Source organism: Electrophorus electricus, chromosome 18 (genome assembly GCF_041902795.1).
Source record: "Electrophorus electricus isolate QZ-2024a chromosome 18, ASM4190279v1, whole genome shotgun sequence".
Taxonomy (NCBI): domain Eukaryota; kingdom Metazoa; phylum Chordata; class Actinopteri; order Gymnotiformes; family Gymnotidae; genus Electrophorus; species Electrophorus electricus.
Genome location: NC_137514.1, coordinates 15,150,001 through 15,172,500, shown reverse-complemented (window position 1 = coordinate 15,172,500; position 22,500 = coordinate 15,150,001). Strand labels below are relative to the sequence as shown.

The 22,500-nt window shown below is 40.7% G+C and overlaps 1 protein-coding gene across 1 annotated transcript in view; it reads left to right on the top strand.

Moving 5' to 3' along the window:
• myo15ab (myosin XVAb) overlaps positions 1–22,500 on the top strand; it is a 44,952-nt gene that overhangs the window by 2,203 nt on the left and 20,249 nt on the right. Inside the window, exons 6-31 of the mRNA XM_081701600.1 lie at positions 259–362; positions 942–1,005; positions 1,173–1,286; positions 2,184–2,345; positions 2,830–2,943; positions 4,337–4,395; positions 4,598–4,721; positions 4,828–4,923; positions 5,177–5,308; positions 5,605–5,730; positions 5,811–5,888; positions 7,521–7,675; positions 8,083–8,128; positions 8,817–8,941; positions 9,063–9,180; positions 9,636–9,811; positions 10,325–10,409; positions 10,680–10,733; positions 11,072–11,153; positions 17,696–17,826; positions 18,372–18,467; positions 18,570–18,805; positions 19,219–19,397; positions 20,254–20,326; positions 20,408–20,602; positions 20,768–20,883. Of these exons, the coding sequence (XP_081557726.1) occupies positions 259–362; positions 942–1,005; positions 1,173–1,286; positions 2,184–2,345; positions 2,830–2,943; positions 4,337–4,395; positions 4,598–4,721; positions 4,828–4,923; positions 5,177–5,308; positions 5,605–5,730; positions 5,811–5,888; positions 7,521–7,675; positions 8,083–8,128; positions 8,817–8,941; positions 9,063–9,180; positions 9,636–9,811; positions 10,325–10,409; positions 10,680–10,733; positions 11,072–11,153; positions 17,696–17,826; positions 18,372–18,467; positions 18,570–18,805; positions 19,219–19,397; positions 20,254–20,326; positions 20,408–20,602; positions 20,768–20,883 (3,040 nt within the window). The remainder of the gene's footprint in view (positions 1–258; positions 363–941; positions 1,006–1,172; positions 1,287–2,183; positions 2,346–2,829; positions 2,944–4,336; positions 4,396–4,597; positions 4,722–4,827; positions 4,924–5,176; positions 5,309–5,604; positions 5,731–5,810; positions 5,889–7,520; positions 7,676–8,082; positions 8,129–8,816; positions 8,942–9,062; positions 9,181–9,635; positions 9,812–10,324; positions 10,410–10,679; positions 10,734–11,071; positions 11,154–17,695; positions 17,827–18,371; positions 18,468–18,569; positions 18,806–19,218; positions 19,398–20,253; positions 20,327–20,407; positions 20,603–20,767; positions 20,884–22,500) is intronic.

Sequence of the window (22,500 nt, the reverse complement as noted above, 5' to 3'; positions counted from 1 at the left end):
CTTTAGGTCAATGCTGATGGACTATTTGCTTAGAATATTTGACGGTAGAATATTTGATACTTCTTTTGCAACAATGGATGCTTATGTAAATGTCTGTGTTGTTGTGATCAAAGAGAGTTTTACACTTTACATTGTTTCTCTAATGCTTCCATCCATGCAGATTGAGGTAAGATTTGAAATGTTTAAACATTGAGCATTTGGGTGGAAAGGGTACTAATCCCGGAAGTTGGGAGTAATTGGAATGGGTGAATTTCCCAGATCCTGGAAGCGACTCCGTTGCTGGAATCATTTGGGAATGCCAAAACAGTACGAAATGACAACTCAAGTCGCTTTGGGAAGTTTGTGGAGATCTTTCTGGAAGAGTGAGTGATTAATCTTGGTTCTCTCAACAATCCTTACATTCTGAAGTCTAAGATGATAAGTGCATGGAACTAATTTATAAAGGAACTGCAAAGGACCTTTGCTGATATACAAAGTGAAGCTACATAGCACCTTGTATAAATTCTGACAGCGTGATATAAAGATGTAATATAAATGAGCATTCTCAAACTGGCATGACTGTTAAAAATGGAAGTGATAGGGATTGTACAGTGAAACTGGATCTGCACATGACCCTTTGTGAAAGTAGGATAGCTAGGCCACAGTTAAGTAATACAGTGTGTGTGTGTGTGTGTGTGTGTGGTGCGGGGGGGGTTGTTTGTGTGTGTGTGTGTGTGTATGTGTATGTATGTATGTTTTTGTGTGCATATACATGCATGTGTGTGCGTGCATGCGTGTGTGTGTGTGTGTGTGTGTGTGTGGTGCGGGGGGGGTTGTTTATGTGTATGTATGTGTGTGTGTGTGTGTGTGTGTGTGTGTGTGTGTGTGTGTGTGTTTGTAGCAATGCCTCTTACATGTTACTGAACACGTTACATGTTATTTTTGTTGTTGCCTCATTAAAGGGGAGTAATAAGTGGTGCCATAACCTCACAGTATCTCCTAGAGAAGTCCAGGATTGTTTATCAGGTGTGTGATGTAAACATACATCTTCTTTGTTCTTCCATTTAAAGGGTAGAATTTACTGGGGGAACATAAATCATTAGACTGTACATGAAAAAAGCTCATATCATGATGGGTGTGTGTGTGTGTGTGTGTGTGTGTGTGTGTGTGTGTGTGTGTGTGTGTGTGTGTAGGCCAAAAATGAGAGGAACTACCACATCTTTTACGAGATGTTGGCTGGACTCCCCATTCACCTGAGAAGAGCTTTATACCTTCAGGAGGCTGAAACCTACTACTACCTGAACCAGGTATGTCCCACTGTGACGTACAGCTCTGGGCTGGGTTTCCCAAAAGCATCCGGAAACAAAGATCATCTTTAAATGGCAGACCAAGTATTACACTGAACACTTTTCCTCTCATTTAAGATGATCTTTACACTAAAATGATTTTTAGAAACAGGGTCCTGTGTTGTTCATTCCTCCTTCATTCATTTCTGATCCATGAAACAATGACTGGGACAGTTTCCGTTATAACATTTAGAATAGAGAACGATGCCTGAGAATGAGCCAATGGATGCTGTTTGAATACAATCCTGTCTATACCAGCTAAGCCTGTAACATTGTCCATAACAGAACTGACATTCTGGCACGTACGACGGCGAGTTTAATGATAGCAAGTAGCCAAGACACAGTAGGATACAGTTGCAAGAGGTCTTATTTTTAAAACAAGCAGGTTACTATTGCGCTGTGCAAGATTCAGAGAAACTGTGTGTTTCCGGCAGTTTCCAGTGCGTGGGGCTTTTCACAAGGTCATTCCCATCCAGGGTCAAAACAAAAAGGCTGAGCCTGGGAGATATCCAAGGATAGAGTTGAAGATGAAGTTTGTAAGCACAGGTCTGAACACAGGATGGCAAATAGCGAAAATGCTCAGTATGCAGCATAACATTGGCAATACTTCACAAAGAGGAAGGGGAACAGAGCTGTATAAGAAGGCAAATATAATGGGTGGGGAACCGGAGAAAATACAAGGAACAGGTGTAGATGGTTAAAATTCAGGTGAGCTTGATCAAGTGTGTCAGTGTATTTCAGGGATGGGAGTGGATCTGGATGGGGAACTGACAGTCTTAGAATCAGCGGGGTGCATGGGATTCGTGAGCACCGCGTTTTATGTCTCCATATGTCATTTCCATATCACCAACGTGTCAGGGTGGTAACTGTCAAATCATGGGGAAGGATGATGGGGAGGACTTCAGGCGGGTACAGAGTGCCATGGATATTCTCCACTTCAGCATGGAGGACCAGAGCAGCATGTTCAGAGTGCTGTCATCTGTGTTGCACCTGGGCAATGTCTTCTTCCACAGACTTGAGGTACTATACACTAATACACGCACACACACACACACACACACACACACACACACACACACACACACACACACACACACACACACACACACACACACAGAGAACCCTGTCTATGTCTCTAGCCACTCATGCCAAAGGACCATTAAACTCATGATCATGAGTTTAAACATGCTGCTTATGATAATACATCTATTACATATTATGGGATTATGACCCCTTTATTATACAGTAAAGCTATTCATATGTGGCTTCTTTCACATACTTTTAACTTTGCATTTGACACATACACATACTATAAAATATGAATATGAACCATGCATGTTAACGAGCCATTAACATCTTTGTATAATTTTCTAGGATTTTTACAGGCTTTTTTGATACGGGTATAGCTGTTTCTCTCCCTCTCTCCCTCTCTCCCTCCTCCACTCCTTCCCTCTTTCTCTCTTTCCCTCTCCCGCTCTCTTTCTCATCATTGTACCCATAACAGACTGAGATACAGGAGACGGCAGGGGTGGTAAGTGCCCAGGAGATCCGTGTGGTAGCCGAATTGCTCCAGATCTCACCCGAAGGCCTGCAGAAAGCTATCACCTACAAAATGACGGTACACGCAAACACGCGCACACACTAGCGCACACACACACCTACGCACGCACACACGAGCGCACAAAGCTGCAATGACATCACCTTTAAAGTGCGAAGCAAATGTTCCAGGCTACTCCAGACAAACCAAGCAACTCTCAGAAAGAAAGAAAGGCACAAGATCTCAAGAAAAGCAACGGAATTCTAGAAAATGCACTTGAGCTTTAGTCTTCCTGTAAGTAATCGCAATTACTTTGAGCCTGGTGTTATTGGAACCACCGTAATTCAATCTGGGGTATCCTTCAGTGAATCGAGCGGGAACTGTTATCATGACATCTCACCGAGACGTCTGCGGATTTCGAATGTCGGACTTCATTAAAATCATATTACCCATATGAGACCCATTTGGGAAACCACACAGACCTATAGTAGAGAAGACAGATAAGACATGGAGACATTTGGGAACATGCTATCAGTGACAGATTGGAATCAGTGGAATCAGCCATGATCACAAAGCATACCAAATGTCACATAGGGTCATGTGGCCTTGAACCATGTATAAAATCACAAATGTCTGCTTTCTTTCACAGCACTATGAAAGGCAGTATGTAGATGTATGTGCAAGTGTGTGTGTTTGAGTGTGTGTGAGTGTGTGTGTGTGTGTGTGTGTGTGTGTGTGTGTGTGTGTGTGTGTGTGTGTGTGTGTGTGTGTGTGTGTGTGTGTGTGTGAGTGTCAGTGTGCATACCTGTGTCAGTTTGTGTCTTTGGTTGATTGTGTGCATGTGTGTGTGTCATGCTGAACATCTTGCTCATTTAATAAATAAAGCTCTGCTATCCAGAGGGCACAGGTTTGAGTTTACATCTCAATCAGTCTGGATCATCTATCACCTAACCCTGTATCAGTTCCACATGCTGCATTTGTGTGTGTGTGTGTGTGTGTGTGTGTGTGTGTGTGTGTGTGTGTGTGTGTGTGTGTGTGTATTTGTGTGTCTGTTTGTGTATCCAGGCCGTTCCCCAGTTTTTGGTTTAGCGTTCCTTTCTTAAGCTGTAAATCAAAAATGTTTGCTAAGAACTTCTTGTTCTGGTTTTAATTTGTATTTCTGGCATTGTACTGCTGTTTTTATTAGATTTTTTCTGTTTCGTTTTATTGGCCCATAATTAGGTATTTTAACCTCTTTAACTCGAGGCTTATTATTTCGTTCTTAATTCTAAGAAATATTCAATTCAGTATTCAGCATATTCAGTATTTAGTATATTAAGTAACAGCTGTGAATTATTCACATACTACACACTGAAACTAATAGGCAAGATATGTAGATAGTGAGAAATTAGAATTTAGGGCCACCAAACTGGTTCTATGAAGTGTGATTGACATGCCTGTGGTCATTTTTCTCTTTGACATGCTTTCTTTACAGGAGGCAATGAAAGAAAAGATATATACTCCTCTTTCTGTAGAGAGTGCTGTGGATGCCAGGTACACCCACACACACACACACACACACACACACACACACAATTATCTCACTCACACATATCTACACCCACACATACACACAAGCATACATACATGCACACACATGCTACCATGACCATTAGTTACTACTGTTAACCTGATAATGATGAGTACTCCTATTACTTAACAGCATTTGCACTGATCCTCTTTCTTCTCCAATCAGAGATGCTGTTGCCAAGATCCTTTATTCTCTGCTTTTTCATTGGCTGACGGAGCGGATCAATGGTCGGGTTTACCCAAGGAATGAGGCACTGTCCATATCCATATTGGATATATATGGGTTTGAGGTAGTTGAAGAAAGCCTGTGAAAGCATTCACACATGAAAGCTCACACGTGCAAATTCAAACACTCACACAGAGTATTTGGCAAATTATTGCGTTTTTCCTTTTCAGGATTTAACATTTAATAGCTTTGAGCAGCTCTGTATCAACTATGCCAATGAAACAATCCAGTACTTCTTCACAAAAATCATCCTAAAACAAGAACAGGTGAGCTTACAAACACACCCACCGACACACACACAAACACACACACACACACACACACACACACACACACACACACACACACACACACACACACACACACACAACAAAAAAAAAACATATCAGTATACAAAAGCTTGGTTTTTGCACAGTGGACATATATAATTGACATATCTATTGAAAGTGCATCTAGGGTTAAGAAAGAACCAACTGTTAATATCTCTTACACACACACACACACACCTCACCAATGTAGGAGGAATATATTCGAGAACAAATCAGCTGGAAGGAAGTGGCCTTCACTGACAACCAGTCATGCATAGACCTTATTGCTGCAAAGCCTCATGGGATTCTTCGCATTCTTGATGACCAGAGCTGTTTTCCCCAGGTACCTTCTATACTGATAGCATTCACCTATAAGGCTGGTCCAATTCAACATGGTGAATTCCATTTCAACTGACTAGCCAGAGTAACATCACTGTAGTTGCATTTTACAGACACCTTTATGAAGAGTGAATTACACTTTTATCAGTATATTTTCACCATATGCATGCTCCCATGGAGATTGGACCCATGACCTTGGTGTTATTAGCCCTGCTCAGCTACAGGAGCACAGTCACCCAGCACAGTAACCCTGCCTAGTAACGCAACACAGTCGCTCATCCTGTTCCTTGCTTATGCCAGGCCACTGACCACACGTTTCTTCAGAAGTGCCACTATCACCATGGCGACAACCCCTTGTACTCCAGGCCAAAAATGCCACTGCCAGAGTTTACTGTGAAGCACTACGCGGGCCAAGTTACGTATCAGGTACAAGCAGCAATGCTGATGACAAAATAATGCACCACATTAGTTACATCACTTTATAGCCTTCAACTATTGCTTCCTAGGTCCAGAAGTTCCTGGATAAGAATTATGACCAAGTTCGGCAAGAGGTTCTGGACCTGTTTATTCAGAGCCACAACAGGGTGAGTGTGATAACGTATGCATATGTGCTGAAGTTAGCAATTCCATTTAGTGTGCGTTTACATAGCAAAATCTCCAGTGTTGTGGCCATTTGTGCTTAAAGGAATACAGTGTAAATGTCAAATCACTACTGTTATTTTGCGCTGTGCTTTTGGTCTTATAATTGTCATATGTACTTATAATGTTGTGCAGTGTTTCCCAGGGACCCTTTTGGGTACCCCCCAGATTGACCATATTTGTATTCCACTTGAGAGAAGCTATTAAGAACTATTTAAACAACTGGGCTACGTTAGAAAACTAAATTTGAGCTGTCCCCAAGGACTGGATTGGAAAACAATACTGTATTGTGTGTATGGTAATTCACTATGTACATTAAAAAAATAGAAAATTATTGGCATCTGTAATTTGGAAATAAATATCTTCAGTATAGTCTTACAGTCAAGGTGTATCTAGTTTATATAAAGTATATAGAGTTTATATAGGGAAGTAATTAGGGGGTGACAGATGTGTAGAGTTAGTATTCAGGTGAGGCTGATTGGTGTGGTTGTGGTGATTGTTTGTTATCGTTTGGGGTTTGTTTGTTTTTTGGCCATTATCAGCAGAAGTGAGATGACCATGAAAGGAGGTACATTCGCACTGAAAATCGTGTGATGCCCATTCTGTTTTCTGGTAATGGACGTTTACTCCCCATACTGTTGTTGCACTGGTGATGGATATTTGATGTTGAAGGTTGCATTACCAAAAGTCATGGACTGCTTTCTTCAAATCTGCCTTCATCTACTAGAAGTGGATTTTCAATGATTCGGGTACCGTGCTCTCCAGCGTGCCTAGTAAGCCTAGTGAACACAGAATCGAGCTTTTACAAATATACTCTCAGCGGCCTATTACAGTCCCTACCTAGCCTACCTGATATGACTCGGCCAACATTCTCCAGCAAGACTTAATATGTAGGCCAACACAATGGCAACATATCATAAATTGAACGATGTCCCTACATGATGCAGAGGCGTGAATGCCAGTTCTACCTTAAGTGCATGTGAATTAGCCTGGGAAGCCACAGAGATGCTTATCTGTAGTCCACTTTATCTTCCCTGCCCCGATAGCCTATATCCTCAGTCACCAAGCTTGGGCCAGCCATTTATTTCTGAACTTGGGTAATCTATTGAGTTTTCTTTTCTTTTGATCTTTTAATTAATAGAGGCTAAACAATATTTAAGGCATAGTCGCTGGGAAGAGAAACTCTAGTCACATGGAGGGAGAAAAGGAACATGCTAAAATCTTCATATTCTTTCTCATTTTATGGGTCACAGGTGAATCAATTTATGAGCCACAGGTAAGTGATGTGATCTGAGCTCCCCTGAATGAATCAGTTTCTGTCCCTAACCATGTGACCTGAGCCTATCCTAATAGTCTAACAGCCCTAACAGACCTTCGGTGACAGTCTGAACACGACAATGAGGATAAAGGATCAGCGATATTCCTCATGGATAGTCCTATGTTCTCTACCACTTTATCAAATATAATAAAAGGATATTTGTTGCTCTGTGTGTGTGTGTGTGTGTGTGTGTGTGTGTGTGTGTGTGTGTGTGTGTGTGTGTGTGTGTGTGTGTGTGTGTGTGTATTTATGTGCACAGATAGTTTCCAACCTCTTTATAAAGCATGCTGAAATGCTGAGTCAGCAGAAAGGGGCAGCAGGAAGGAGTAACACAGTGACTCGGCGCTACCAGCCTTCCACTGTAGCTGCCAAGTTCCAGCAGTCTCTACAGGAACTCCTAGACAAGATAGAGAGGTCTCACACACACACACACACACACACACACACACACACACACACACACACACACGCAGTCTCTACAGGAACTCCAGGACAACATAACGATGTCACACTCACACACACAAACACACTTGTGCACATACCCTGATACACCAGAAAATTATGTATATTTCACTTAACAATATCAATACTTGCATGTTAATTGTTAAAATGTAAAAAGTTTTCATTAATTGATATTATCTTTGGCATTAGTTAATGCTCACAAACTATACCTTTCAGTGTTAATAAATCATAAATAATGCTCATTAATGTTAATAAAGTAACAAAGCTCACTTTGAAGTGTTCTTTTGCATCTGCTACATTGCACTTTGCATCATGGGAAATCAGAGCATACGACATGTGCTGTTCCTTATCTCTTCTAGGTGCAACCCATTCTTCGTGCGCTGCATAAAGCCAAACCATAGTAAGGTATTTACAGCACATCATTTACTCAATGCACAAATCCCTCCTTTAGTCAAGCCTATGTGGAATCCTATGGTGAGGGAACAGCCTGTCATAACTGAGGGGTAGTTTTTTTGAGTGGAACACGTGCTCAGTGACAGCAATGAGACCAAAAGACTGCTCATCTAATGTTGCTTAGCAATGCAGTTGGACCTTGACCTCTGAGAACTCCTCAGGTATTGCCTTGAGGTCTGCATTACTTTGAGCTTCATGAATGAAACACATAGCTGATGACAGCCTCATGGGAGTCTCACTGCTGTATTTCAGAGTAAAATTGCAACATGTATTTTCCTACTGTTGTGGTCTACTGTCTTTTCTTGTTGGTTAATCTATACACAAAATGGTTGTGCTGTTCTACAATGATGGGAAAAGACACTCCTAGTCCATATTCTAATGGAGAGAGTTTACAGTTTAAAGGACTCGTTTGGCCATTGTTTGTTGGGCATGCTTCTACAAAGAATATCTTAAAGACGCATGATGAACAAGCTTATGCATTTAAGTAATAAAAGAGACACTTTTGAGAAGAGACCCCGTTCAAATTCTAGAGCAGTGTTCTTGAATTCTGGAACAGTTGAATGTTTTTGTATTAACCGCTGACCTCTAATAAAGTCCATTATCATGGTTTGGTGGTATTAACACATTGCACTTACCTCAGGAACCAGATGTATTTGATCTAGAGCTGGTGACAACTCAGCTCCGATATTCTGGAATCATGGATACCATCCGCATTAGAAAAGAAGGCTATCCAATCAGAATGCCTTTCCATAAATTTTTAAACAGGTAAAAAAAAAAGAGAGAGCTAAAGTGGTCACAGTTTGACACATTTACATGAAGTATGCTGTACTATTATGTAGTAACCTCTTTGCTGAATTTCACTGAATTTCACTGAATTTTCTCTTAGGTATAAAGCACTGCTAGGACTTAAGAAAGCCCCACCTCCAGATGGAGATAACTGTGTGCTTATGTTAACGAAGCTCTGTCCAATGAGACCAGGAGATTTTCAAGTGGGTGTGTCCAAAGTGAGTGCCTGCCTGAGATCCAAATCTGATTTGAGACATTTATACCAGTATTTTATACAAATATATCAATATATTAATACAGTGGTTCCCAAACTTTTCTGCAGAGCCCCGCCCCCCTTTTGTAGATAAGAACATTTCCGAGCCCCCTATACCCCACTCTGACACACACTTATACGTCTTTGCCTTGCTGCACCCCTCTCCTGCAATAAGTCCATGATTCCCTAGGGGGTGCACCCCCACTTTGGGAACCATTGCGTTAATACATTTCAGTACAGCAAGTCAAGTATGAGTTAAAAGCTTCCAATGTTTTTTTTTTTAACATTTGTTATGAACTGTTATATTTGTTATACATTCAAAACATTTTCTATACTTACAATGCTATGTGTATAATTTGCAGTAAAATTTGTCATGAAAGAGTATTAATAAAATGTTAACTAATGATGTTTCCTTCTAAGCTTTTTCTAAAGGAGGACGTCTACCAGTTGCTGGAGAGTAAGAATGACCGTGTGAGGCACTTGGCAGCACTGACATTACAGCAATACACGCGCATGTATTTTGTCCGTAAAAACTTCACCAAGCTCCGCACGGACATGATTAAATTTCAGGCCCGCTGCCGAGGCTATCTCGCCAGGTAAACCATAACTTCCATGAGCACCAACAGTCCCACAAATGATGTCACTGTATAACCATATCAATTCTCATATCACTGATGGTTTTGTTAGTTGTAGTTTCAGCCAGGTGAAGCATTTTCCTGTTTAATTTCCAAAATGTATGGTTATTTAATTTTATTCTGTATTCTAAAGTATACATTTCTAACTTAGGCACTGAAATCCACTGAAAATCAGGAACGTCCTAAACTGTGCAGCATTACAGTTCCTACAAAGTTAAACATATACTGTGTCACACAACAATTTCAAGAAACAACTTGACCTTCCATTCCACATGGCTTTAATGAGTTCAATTAAATATGTATTTTTTAATTACTTTTCCCCAAATCTAGTGTCCTATCTACATGCTTCATAACAACACACTATACTAATAAATTAAATCCTATATAAGTTTGTTTAACTCTGGTGTGTTTACTATGTGGACATGAACTTTAATTTTCATTGTAAATTCTTAAATTCTCTCTGCTGGCATTCAGGAAACGGTTTATTCAAAAGCGTGTAAACCTAATTAGGTTCCGCTCCCTTGTCTGGATCATTGTCAGCTGCAAACACTACATCAGGGTACGTTGTCTGCTAGTGTGATACTTCTCTAGCTTATCTACTCTTATTGTTGCAGAAATCAGTATTGTTAATAAGTTTATTATATATTTAATCTAAAACCAGTTCTCTAATTACAACATCTGAAAAGAAATCCAAAATAAGGACCTATAACTCAGTGCCGAGTCTAATGAAATGTGCTCTAGGTGTGTTAAACTGGACTGGTGCTCATGAAGTCACTCATAAAGTACAGTTCAAGCTGTAAAGTGAACGCTTTGTTTTTGTGTTTTTCAGGATAACTTTCTCATAGCAAGGAAGGCAGAGGAGGAGAGGAGAAGATTAGAAGCAGTAAGCAGTATTATCTGTCACTTATTCTAAATGGCAGTAAAGATTATTTCCACGTTTATTTAGTTGCAGTTTGTCGGTATCCATTTAGAATAATATGTAGAGGTTCCTAAGATAGTTTGTATTATATGAAAAGAAGTAGTTGACACGTGGCTTGCTCAGAAGACACTGCACACTGCACACACCAAATTAACATGGAATGTTTTGTGTATATTTTAACAGAGTAAACCATATAAACCAGGGATTACCATATAAAAACAATGTGTAAAAAGAGATGCTTTGGACCAGTGTTAGCTGCTGGGTAGGTTCCATGCATAAGCTCCTTGATGTGATGTCTGTAGGAACGAGCCAGCAGGGAGGTGATGAATGTCTCCAAGCTGGTGATTCCTGCAGAACTGGGAGGACTACTGCAAGCCACAGCAGGTGAGTCCCTCATAGCTAACTCAGAACTAACTAATAACTAACTCGCTTTCCAACACTAAGTTCAATCTTGAACTTATGCCACAGAAGACTATGTTAGTACACCAGTATTATGGCAATAGAAAATGAAATAAGAAAGCAGTTACAGGTACCATACGTGGCATTGTTGATGTTTGAATTTTTATTCCGGTAGGTAAGTCAGCTTACTGCTGGGTTTTGTAACTGTCCAGCACAATAATGTAGTACGCCTTCAGTCGCATGAGGTATCAATGTTGCAGCATTTTGATTACTACAGCAGTGTAACATGAGCCAATGAGAGTAATATATTTTATGGATTGTTCATGCAGAGGTCAGTGTAGAGCTCACTGCATGCGCCACATGCAGGTGCATGGCAGTTAAATCTCAACAGGCTAAAACAGCAGCGCAGAGAACGCAAACACATTGCAGGTGACCTCTCATGACAGGTTCTAATCATTTGGAATAGCATTCAACCAGATGTTTCTCGCTAAGATACTGTGTCAATATGTAGCCACTGGATATGTAGCCACTGGATTTGTTAACATAAAGAAAATGGCTTTGTGGGATCAGGACTACCTGAACATGGGGCAGACCACAAGGAGGTTTTTAGAAGTACAAAGGATACATCAGTCACAGGGGTCCATGTCACATGGTCTTTCATTGATAATTGGTGTTTGTGTGCAATGTCAGAAATGGGTTGTGAGATCTATACATAATCTTTATTCCATGCAGTAGCCTAATATAACTAATAGAGTCATGACTTGTGCTTAGGTAATGGGTTTAGACAGGGAGAGAATCGAGTGGATTTGTGACTGATCAATAGATCGACCTGAAATAATGTGACCTAAATATTTAACTGAACTTTGGCAAAGTTGCAACTTTTCAGGTGAACACTTACGGCCATTCAGTGAGCAAACTGAGCAGAGCCAATGTGTGTTTTACATGGCTCTCAGGAATCAGAGGTGATCAATAAATCATCCACATAAAGAATTATGGTGCTATCACATGGAGGTACAAAATAGAGGACTCTTAGTTACTCAACAGAAGCACAACAGAAAACAAACAGGGTAAGTTGGTATACACTTGTGGGATATCAGTCCATGTGTAGACCATTAACCCTAAAGGTAAATGCAAACCAATATTGCAAATAGTTTTGGACTGGTATGCTAAAAAAAAATGTGTTGGCAGAAAAAACAAGATGACAGAAAAAGCATAAAGCATTTGGTATGGATAAAATAGCTGATTGATTTGGAACTATAGGAGCTATCTGGTGTACCACAGAATTAACAGTTCATAGGTCTTGTACCATATGCCAAGCACCATTAGTTTTCTCAACCACTAAGAGTGGAGAATTCACTGGTGAGGAATCGCAAGGAGCCACAACCTAACATTCGATTAATAAATTAAGAATGTCAGCTCGTATTTGTTCTGCCTCAGGATACTGAGCTCGCAGAAGGCTGAAATCTTACTTATGAGAAAGTCAGCAGGCTCCACTTTCAGCTTCAACCTAAATAAAACTTATTTGACCCCCACAAATATCAGAAGATAAGAGAGGATGTGTTATCACATCTACATCAGAAGCTGTATACTGAACCAATGCAGGCTGATTTACAGTGGGCATGTCACACAGTGTCTACTCTAATAAAGAGAATCTGCAGTCAGTCACGCAAGACACACTCTCAAACCAGGGACCCATCACAGCCCAGCTGTCACCTGTTTTAACAACTGAAATGTGGACAGAAATGTGCAACCCCAAATAAATCTAACTGCTCTACACTAAGTGAAATCTTAAATGCACAATAAGAAGAATGATAAGACATGTTAGAAAGAACAATAGATTCAGGGTCTGGTTCAAGAAACCATTTTGATTCAAATTGAATATCTAGTAGACAAAGGGGGAAAAGAAGTACCACACAAAAACGCATGGCATTCCCAGCTCAAAAAATAATCAAATTCAAAATCAAATTCAATGTAAATAGATGGGTCCATAATGTGTCAACATAATCATGATGAGAGGCACTCACGATTTATGGAAAAAAGCCAGCTGGGGTAGACTGGGCATTCAAGCCAGATATCAAAATTACCCAGTAAATCTCAGCACAATTATTGAGCATGTTTTCAAAATGAGAAATGTACGTTTTAAGGTCCTATTATACAGTTTGATAGCCCATAAAACACCATTGTTCAGTGACTGGCAAACCTGAAACTTCATCTGTGAGAATAGAATCTGAAAATAATGAGACATTACTTAAGCAAAAATGCATAACAGTGTCTAAGAAAAGAAAAATTTAAGACAGTGTCTTACCTTCTGTCCTGCCTTATCCCACTCTTGGTCATTTCTGGAGTTGCTAATGGTGAATGAAGGCTACTGGTGTGATGCGTAGTCCACTTGTGCAAGCTTTGGAGAATTTCTAGCCCAGTGACTGTGACCACAACTTTTGTCATTCTCCATTATTCATATGCCTCTCCTGCCATCAATTCCTCATTCTCCTCTGCCCGTTTGATTCTCTCTATGGCCACTTTGATAGAAAGAGAGTTGTGTACAGTGGAGCTTTTGCTGAGTCGTATCCTCTCTCTTTTGCTGAGTCTTATTCTCTCTGTCTCTCAGCTGTTTTTCTGCATGCTTAGTATGTGTGATATGTTTCTTAGATGGTTTATCCTCCCAACCAATGCAAGAATCTTTGGCTTGATTATCTGTTGACTTGATTATCTAATGCGAGATGCATTTTAATGCATTTTGATCCACACCAGCATGATCACAGACTGCTTGCTGAGGCCTATCCACAAATTCGTCTACAGGTTCTTTGACTCTTAGACATATAGGATTGACCTTTCCCCAGTCGGTAGTGACTAAGGAAGCTGATCTCAAATGACACATGAGTTACCAGCTACCTGTCGTGTTCAGTTCTGAGGATGGAAGATGGAGATATGTAACTGCTTCCTTGCCCTCTCTGACCCTCAGGAAAGGCAGGAGAGGAGCTTGAAAGTGTTATGAAGGGTTCTGTGTCTTTGTAACATACGAAGGAGTTGACCCTTTCTTTCGCAGGAAGCTACCCAGGTGCTTGTGCAGTCTCTTGTGATCTGAAAACTAGACTACTACAACTTGCTACTTGCTGGTCTTCCTCTAAGAGCCATCAAACCTCTACAACTTGTCCAGAATGCAGCAGCACGACTGGTCTTCAATCTTCCGAAGTTCATACATGTTACTCCACTGCTGTGCTCCCTTCATTGGCTCCCTGTAGCTGCACGCATCAGATTTAAAACCTTGATGCTTGCCTACAAAGCCAAAAATGGACCAGCCCCTTCATACACAAGGTCAATGGTCAAAGCCCGATCTGTACCTCGAGTACTTCGAACCTCAAGTACAGCTCGGCTTGAAATACCTTGCTTCAGGTCTCATGGCCGACAAGCATCGAGACTATTTTCTGTCCTGGCTCCAAGATGATGGAATGAACTCCCACTTGCTGTCCGGACAGCAGAGTCCCTTGCAGTCTTCAAACGCAGACTGAAGACCCATCTATTTGCAGAATATTTAAAGGACAACTGACACTGCTCCCTTATTGACTGACTAATTTAATACTTATTGTAGGGCATTATTTATGCTTTTTAACAAACTCTAGCACTTATTGTTTATAGCACTTATCATTGTTTAAGATAGACCTTATGTATTTTTGCACTTCTAGGTATCAGCATTGATCCCTGTATTCTACAGTATTCTAGTTCATTGGTATGTTTAATTCTAACCTACTATACTGTACTTGGATATATTCTATGAGTAAATGCCAAAGCACTTTTGTAAGTTGCTCTGGATAAATGTAAATGTGTCTGAGACCTGGTGGCTGTGCCTCTCTTTTCTACTCTTGGGGCATGGCTTCCTCTTCATCACCATCTGGTGGTGCAGCTTTGACTTCTGCCTTTGGTGGTTTTGATGTCTTGAGCGCAGGCACAGATGGAGTAGGTGGTGGTGTATCTGAGGCAGATGGTTCATATGGAGGAGGTGCAGGGAAAGAAAATGCCATCATTACAGCAGTGGCCTAAGCTTCAATTTCAGACTTAACCATCTGCTGAGCTTTATTATGATTTTTACTATTCTTTCTGATGGTCTAAAACCACGTAGGTTACTTCACTTTTTTACGCTGAGACCCTAATCCCCATTCTCTGTGTAAAACTCCAGCCCAGCTTGGTTCATTCACTTAGTTATACCAGGACCCTTACCCATGTTCTCTAAGTAAGACTCTGGACAATCTTGGTTACTTCACTTATTTACACCGAGACCCTAACCTATGTTCTATAACAGGATGTACTCTCTTGCAAAAGCTGGAGCAGGCTGCCTTTTAACACACACAGCCAAAGCATGGCCCTTCCATTACACTTAACACAGATTAACTATGAACACAAATAAAATGTAATATATGAAAATATAAGGAATGAAAATATAAAATTATTAGTACCACATATTCTTCCAAGCAGGAATGATGAGTAGGCTTGAGATGAAGTTTCAATAGTTCACCTATTGGGCTTGCATTATGGGTTATGCTTAATGTTACTAGAAAGGCTTCTGGCTAATGGAAACATTTATTCTTATTATTTTCTTTTTAAGCCACCGTGATCACCTGTCTGTGAAAAAACAGAAATCCCCCAAAATCTTTGAATGGTCAAATATTAAAGTTTGTAAAAAGTGGGTATATAATGTGCAAGGGTGGATTCTGGTAGATCTAGCCGTGGCATCACAACTTAAAGGACAGAGCCAGAAAGTAACACAAGATATGAGGGTTCCATGGAACATGAGGCCTCAGCTGCTCCATGCCAACATACTTGAGTGACAAAAAAGAAATGAACTGACAGCATCACAACATTCATTACTCTCAACGGCCATGAACCCCCAGATCTAAAACTTTACCTCAATGTACCTCACCTTTACCTCAATGCCTAACAAATAGGTTTTCAGCCTAGCCTGAAATTTGAGACTATTGCAGCTGTGTCTGAGTGACGACCATTGACAAGAAGGTAATTCCGTATCTTGGGCGCGTTAAAGGACGAGGCTCTGGCCCCTGAAGTACATTTCCTTATTCTATGTCCTTAAAAAGAGCCTGCTCCTTTTGATATAACAAGATATACCAGATCATAATAGACCAGGCATTAGAAGCATTTTACACAGCATTTTACTGGGAGCCAGTACAGTGTGGCTAAGATCGGAGCAATATGGTTAAACTATATAGTTTAAGTAAGAACCCTGGTTGTTGCATTTTTAACTAACAGGAGTTTGTTTGTGGTACAACCAGATAATAAGGCATTACAGTAATTCGGTCTGGAAGTGATAAATGCATGAAATAGCTTTTCTGCAGCATGTGTTTATGGTACACTTCTAATTTTTCCAACGTTCCTGAGGTGGAAAAAGGCTGTCCTAGAAATATTATTTGCATGAGTTTCAAATGAGAAACTGGAATCCATAATTACACCTAGACTGTTAAACGAGGTGTAACTGGGAGATTGTCACGTTTTATTACATAATCAGAATGATTATTGTTGGTTGCCTGAGGGCCTAATAAGAGCAATTCTGTGTTGTCAAGATCAAGTGAGAGAAGGTTTTTCAACTTCTACTGTTTTTACACATTCCTCAGTAATATTAAGATGATATTTGTCATCTGGTTTGGCTGAAACAGTGTCATCCCCATAGCAATGCAAACACAGTGTTTTAAAATAATTTAATACAGAGGTAGCATATATAAAGAAAAAAAAGCAGAGACCAAAAACAGACCCTTGTGGGACACCAAAACTAACCTTGGTGTATGCTGAAAAGTCACCATTTCAGTTCAGAAATTAGAGAATCGATTAGTTCAGGTGGTATTTGTTTAAGAAAGTATGTGGCCAATGAATGTACTAAGCAAGTGGACAACTTTGAGGAGGACATTAGTGATATTAGTCCTGCTGTTGGATAGGAGTAATGGACTTTAAGGTCTCTATTGACATGGTTGTTTTGATCTCTATGTAACTAATGCTACATTAATACTAATAAGGTTAATACTAATAATGCTAATAACATATTAGAGAGATCATATTATCTCTCTAATATGTCTAATTTCAAGAAGTTTCAAAGGACTTGGTTTAGCAGCCGATGCCACCTAGCTGTTGACAGTGATGCTAATTCAAAGTATTCAGTGAGCTTTCACCTTACATAAATTTGTGACTAACTAGGTCAGCCCAGAAACTGTATTGTAGACATGGCATTTTTTATTCAGTGTTATGTGTACATATTTGATTAAGTATCCCACACGCATTTGTAAGTTCAAACCCATAGTCGCCATTAGACTTTTTTGGCATTGCTGTACAGTAGTAATTTAGTAAATGCAAAAGCAGTAAGTGCTTCCGTATTCTTTTACAATATTGGCAGTGTGTCTGGATATACTGAAAGCAAATGTATGTCCGTGTGTGTGTGTGTGTGTGTGTGTGTGTGTGTGTGCGCGTGCGTGTGTGTGTGTGTGTGTGTGTGGGTGTGGGTGTGTGTGTGTGTGTGTGTGTGTTTGTAGCTGGTAAGGAGGTGCATTCAGACTGCATGGCTCTAGTCGAGGCACCAAGAATACAAGTTGATCCTCAACTCACTCTTCCTCTTGATATCAACAACTATCTAATGACCAAATACATTCGCTCAAACTTCAGGGTAAGGACACCTATGCATGTAAAAGTACAGATACACACACCCACACACACCACATGTGTTTTGTATAGGTATGTATAAATGCACATCTATCAGCTAATGCAGTAGTCATGAGCAATTGCTTAAACAGCATTTGCTAGTGCATGCATCATATAAATGCATATTAATAGCTTTCCACCTATTGCCTGTCCTTTGATCACAACAAGATAATTCATGAAAGGCCGGCAGAACACACACGGTACAGGACTTCAGTAGAGTCAGCTGACTTCAGAACACAGTCGTGATACTTGGCATACTTGGCACATATATAGGATAGGTTCAAGTTCAAGTTTGGATTATTTGTCACATACATAGTCATACACAGTATAACTCACAGTGAAATGGTTGAATATACTTTATTAGGTATATACCTAATAAAGTGACCACTCAGTGTCAATGTGTTCAGAAGCACAGGGAAAAAAAGACTAGAACATACAGACATAAACTCGCACATACATAATGAGGACTCACTCATTTGTGCAAAACTTATATCAGTGATGTGCATATAGGAACTGCAATTTGGGATGCTTACCACACCTCTACAAACATCTCTGACCCGTCTGGAGGACGACCTCAAACAGGATGCCCGGGATATCTTTTTACTGGTAAAACCATATTACTCCCAATCCCCTCATTATTACTGCATGTTTGGGTTTTGTGTATTCATTGAAAATGTAACTGTCTCATGGGCTAATTAACGTTTATAGATCTTGCGTTTCATGGGGGACCCGAACCTGAATGGTGCTCAGGAGAACCTATTTGGCAATTACATCATCCAGCGGGGCCTGGCCACACTGCCAATCAGGGATGAGATTTTGGCTCAGGTAGCCAACCAAGTGTGGCGGAATGAAAACAAGCGCAACGCAGAGAGAGGCTGGTTGCTGATGGCAGCTTGTTTGAGTTCCTTTGCTCCAAGTGAGAAAATGGAGAAATACCTACTGAAGTAAGACAGCAATCTGTCACATTCACCTATGTACACTCATAGAGTTCTCATGCACTTTGAACTACCGGAGAAAAGAGAGCAAAGCTCTTGTTCAATAGTACATCAATATAGGTCAGAGATCATTACATTTACAGACATTCTTTTCCAGAGCAGCTAACATTTTTGTCAGTGACACAGTATGTGTGTTCTGTAGGAACTGAACCCATGACTTTGGTATTACCAGCAACATGTCTTGCTCCAGGGAGCACCAGGGTCCTCTAACTTGGTCAGACCAGGGTCTCTTCATTGATGGACCATATAGCCATTTGGAACTGTAGAAAGGAGGCTGTAACCCTTAGCTTTCTTGTCAGTATTTGAATCTGGGCTGACTCTGCCCCCTCCACCCCCATCCAGCTCCTCCTGTGCTTCCATAGGTTCGTGTCAGACTATGCCCTGAATGGCTTCAAAGCGCTGTGTCAGCTCAAGCTGCTCCAGGCGGCACAGAAGGCACCCCTGGGCCCAGAGGCTGCACGCACCTACCCGCTGACCCTGCTGGAGTGGACCGCAATCCGCAAAAGAGCCCGCATGGTTCTTCAGGTGCACTGCTCTGACGGTATGCCCCCAGGGGGGGGTGTTGCTGAGCTGCACCGACCTTTGCCCAAGCAGCTCGACAGCTCGTTTTACCACGTGTTTAATGTAGAAGGAGGCCACACACATACCCAAACACATGGCCACCTACCCGAGAAGGGGGGCAAGTTATGACATCACCATGACATCATTGGTCTGGAATGGACTTGCTCTAACTCATGACACCATGGAATGGAAACCTACTTACCATTTAATGAGTGAAATCAAGTCTGTGAGATGGACCTCGGGATTGGCACCATTTACCACTCCTCTCCTTGCTTCTGAACTAGTTAATCTGTTATCTTTTCATTCCCCTATATCTCTTTCCTCTGTCTCTCTTCTCTTTCCATTCTTTCCCCATCCCACCCCCTCTCTCTCTCTCTCTCTCTCTCTCTCTCTCTCTCTCTCTCTCTCTCTCTCTTTCCTTTTCTCTCTGTCACTTCTTTTTTTTAATTTCTTGATATTTTGAGCTCCTCTTACCTCATCTGGTCATTTTTTCTCACCATCTTTGCCTGGTTGCATTAATTTAAATGAACTGATATCTGATAGCGTGCGCGCTCGCACGTGTGTGTGTGTGTGTGTGTGTGTGTGTGTGTACATGTACGCTTGTGCATATATGTGTAGGATGGGAAGGGACTTGAAAGCAAGCACTGATAAGATTCTGTTTCTTTTCAGCTGTTATGTACTGTTATCCCTTTTTTCATGTCTCTTTCCCTTAATTAAACAGGAATGTGTGGATGTCTGCATGTAAAGTATGAAATGCATTAGATTAGAAACATATTTCTGTAAAAGCGATGCACAAAAATGTGTGTGTGTGTGTGTGTGTGTGTGTGTGTGAGTAGGAGTGTCTTTCCTGTGTCCTGTCCATTCCTGGACCACTGGTGAAGACCTTGCATGTGACATTCTCCAGCACAGGTTAGTGCTCTTAGTGTGTTCCTGTGAATTGCACCAAATTTTTCCTCTTAACGCAGAAGGGCGACATTGTTGTCCATGCAGAGGCGTGTCCTTAGAGAGTAGGCGTGGCTGGTCAGTGATGATGAAGGAGCCAGGACAGTGGGTGGAGCTTGAGGGTCATGACTACGTGATGGACCTGGTGTGCGACATTGAGCTGCTGGCCAACTTCCCCAAACAAAAGACCTACTTCATCATTTCTATGCAAGACCCTAGCAGGGTTCGGCCCAATGCCAGCATGTATGCTCCCGTACACGCATGTATGTGTGTGTGTGTGTGTGTGTGTGTGTGTGTGTGTGTGCGTGCGCATGTATGCTTGTGTTTAGAAGTGATTTTGATTTAGTGGTTTGTGGTTGGTTTGCTGTTGTAGTAATGTGCTGAGTGTGCGGATGTGTGTGTTTGCAGAAGTCTGTTTGGCAGCGGATTTGATGAGGAGGAGGAAACACCACTTTTGTATTCGAAGCAGGGCAGCACTATGGCAGCAAGAAGTCTACCTATCTCTGAAGGCCACTACAGTCAGGGTAACACACACACACACACACAGACATGTTTGTGTTGTCCACTTCAGTCAGTGACAGCAGGTGACAGAGAACTTAGAGACAATCCAGACACATCCGCTTACTGTAATTATACACAGCACACTCGTGTGTGTGTGTGTGTGTGTGTGTGTGTGTGTGTGTGTAACCTAATATGGCTTAAAGCCCTTAGTGAGCTGCTTGTGTGCATCACTGACTATTAAAACAATTATCCTGTTTCAGTTACACTGGTTACATGTAGTTCAGACCCCCCAAGACAATATTGTAAAACAGCATTTATAAAACCCTTCAATTGCAGAACATTATCAACAATTATTTATCATGTTAATTCAGTATTTAGTTACAAATGAAACTGCTTAGTCTAGATAAATGAAGAAAATTTATATGTACCACTTATTTATAAATTTATTAACTTTATATTTATGTATGTAGTTATATTTACCATAGTCTAGTATATCAGATATGTTTGCAAAATGTCCCTGGGAGTTCTGAATTTTAATATAATTTGTATGCGAGATATAGTCTTTGAACCAAGTTATTTTTATGTAATGGAGATTGTGTCAATTTGACCAACACTAAATCTGGTTTGGATCATTTTGTGAAGATTTATAGTGTTGGTAAATATACATTTAGAGTGTAAACCAATAGTATCAGTGATGGGGCTGTATTAGCTCTTATTGTTATGTAAGGTGAGAGCACACATACTGATTGTGAATGAATTCTATTTATTTTCCATTAATTTCTGCACTTCAGTCAAAAAAATGATATCCTTTACTTAAATATTAAATATAAACCTAAAGTAATTTTTTTCACTTTGTTAATTATACCATATACTTTAAAAAGCCACACAGATTAAGAAAATAACCCCCTCATGGTTTTTGTTTTTTTTTAACTTATTTGGGGGGGCAGAGCTTCACTAGATAGGTCCCACCCCCTGCTTCTCATTCATAAGGTTCCCTCCAAGCTCCTGTTGGTGGAGGATTGATACCCCTCTTAATTCTGCCCACTCTGAGGCTCTGAAAAGTGGATGGAGGGGCTGGTAATGTGGGAACTCACCTCGGTCACCTTTTCAATTAGTAAAGCAGGAAGGGGAGGCATGGCCAGGAAGAGGCTTAGGCTGCCCTTCCACTCTCTCACGCCCTCTGCTGGGGAGACTGATTCCCTGTACCGGCTGCTTTGATCAAGTCCCGCTGTAAACATTAGACAAGCACTAGACAGTTTACCTCTGTCCTGACCAATTTTTAGTGATTGGCTAAACTAGAGGATTTTGTCTTATTCTAGCTGGTTTAATATTTGAATTAAATATTTAAATATTAACTTACAATTTAAATTATTTACCTGAACAACTCAGTTGATGAATATAACGACATTAACTTTTAGGCAACATATATTTGAAAAGAAATGCACTTCTGTATAGAGAAAGTGAGTTGTGAAAAAAAAAAATGGTTTTGGATTGGTGGATTCTGGCCAGTGTAGTATCAAATAATATTTATGCAATAGGTGGCTTGCAGTGCCAACACACAACCAACAGAGGGAGGCCATGAGCTGGGAATGAATCAGTGCTCCCCTCCATATAACAGCCTCCCCTCTATATAACAGTTT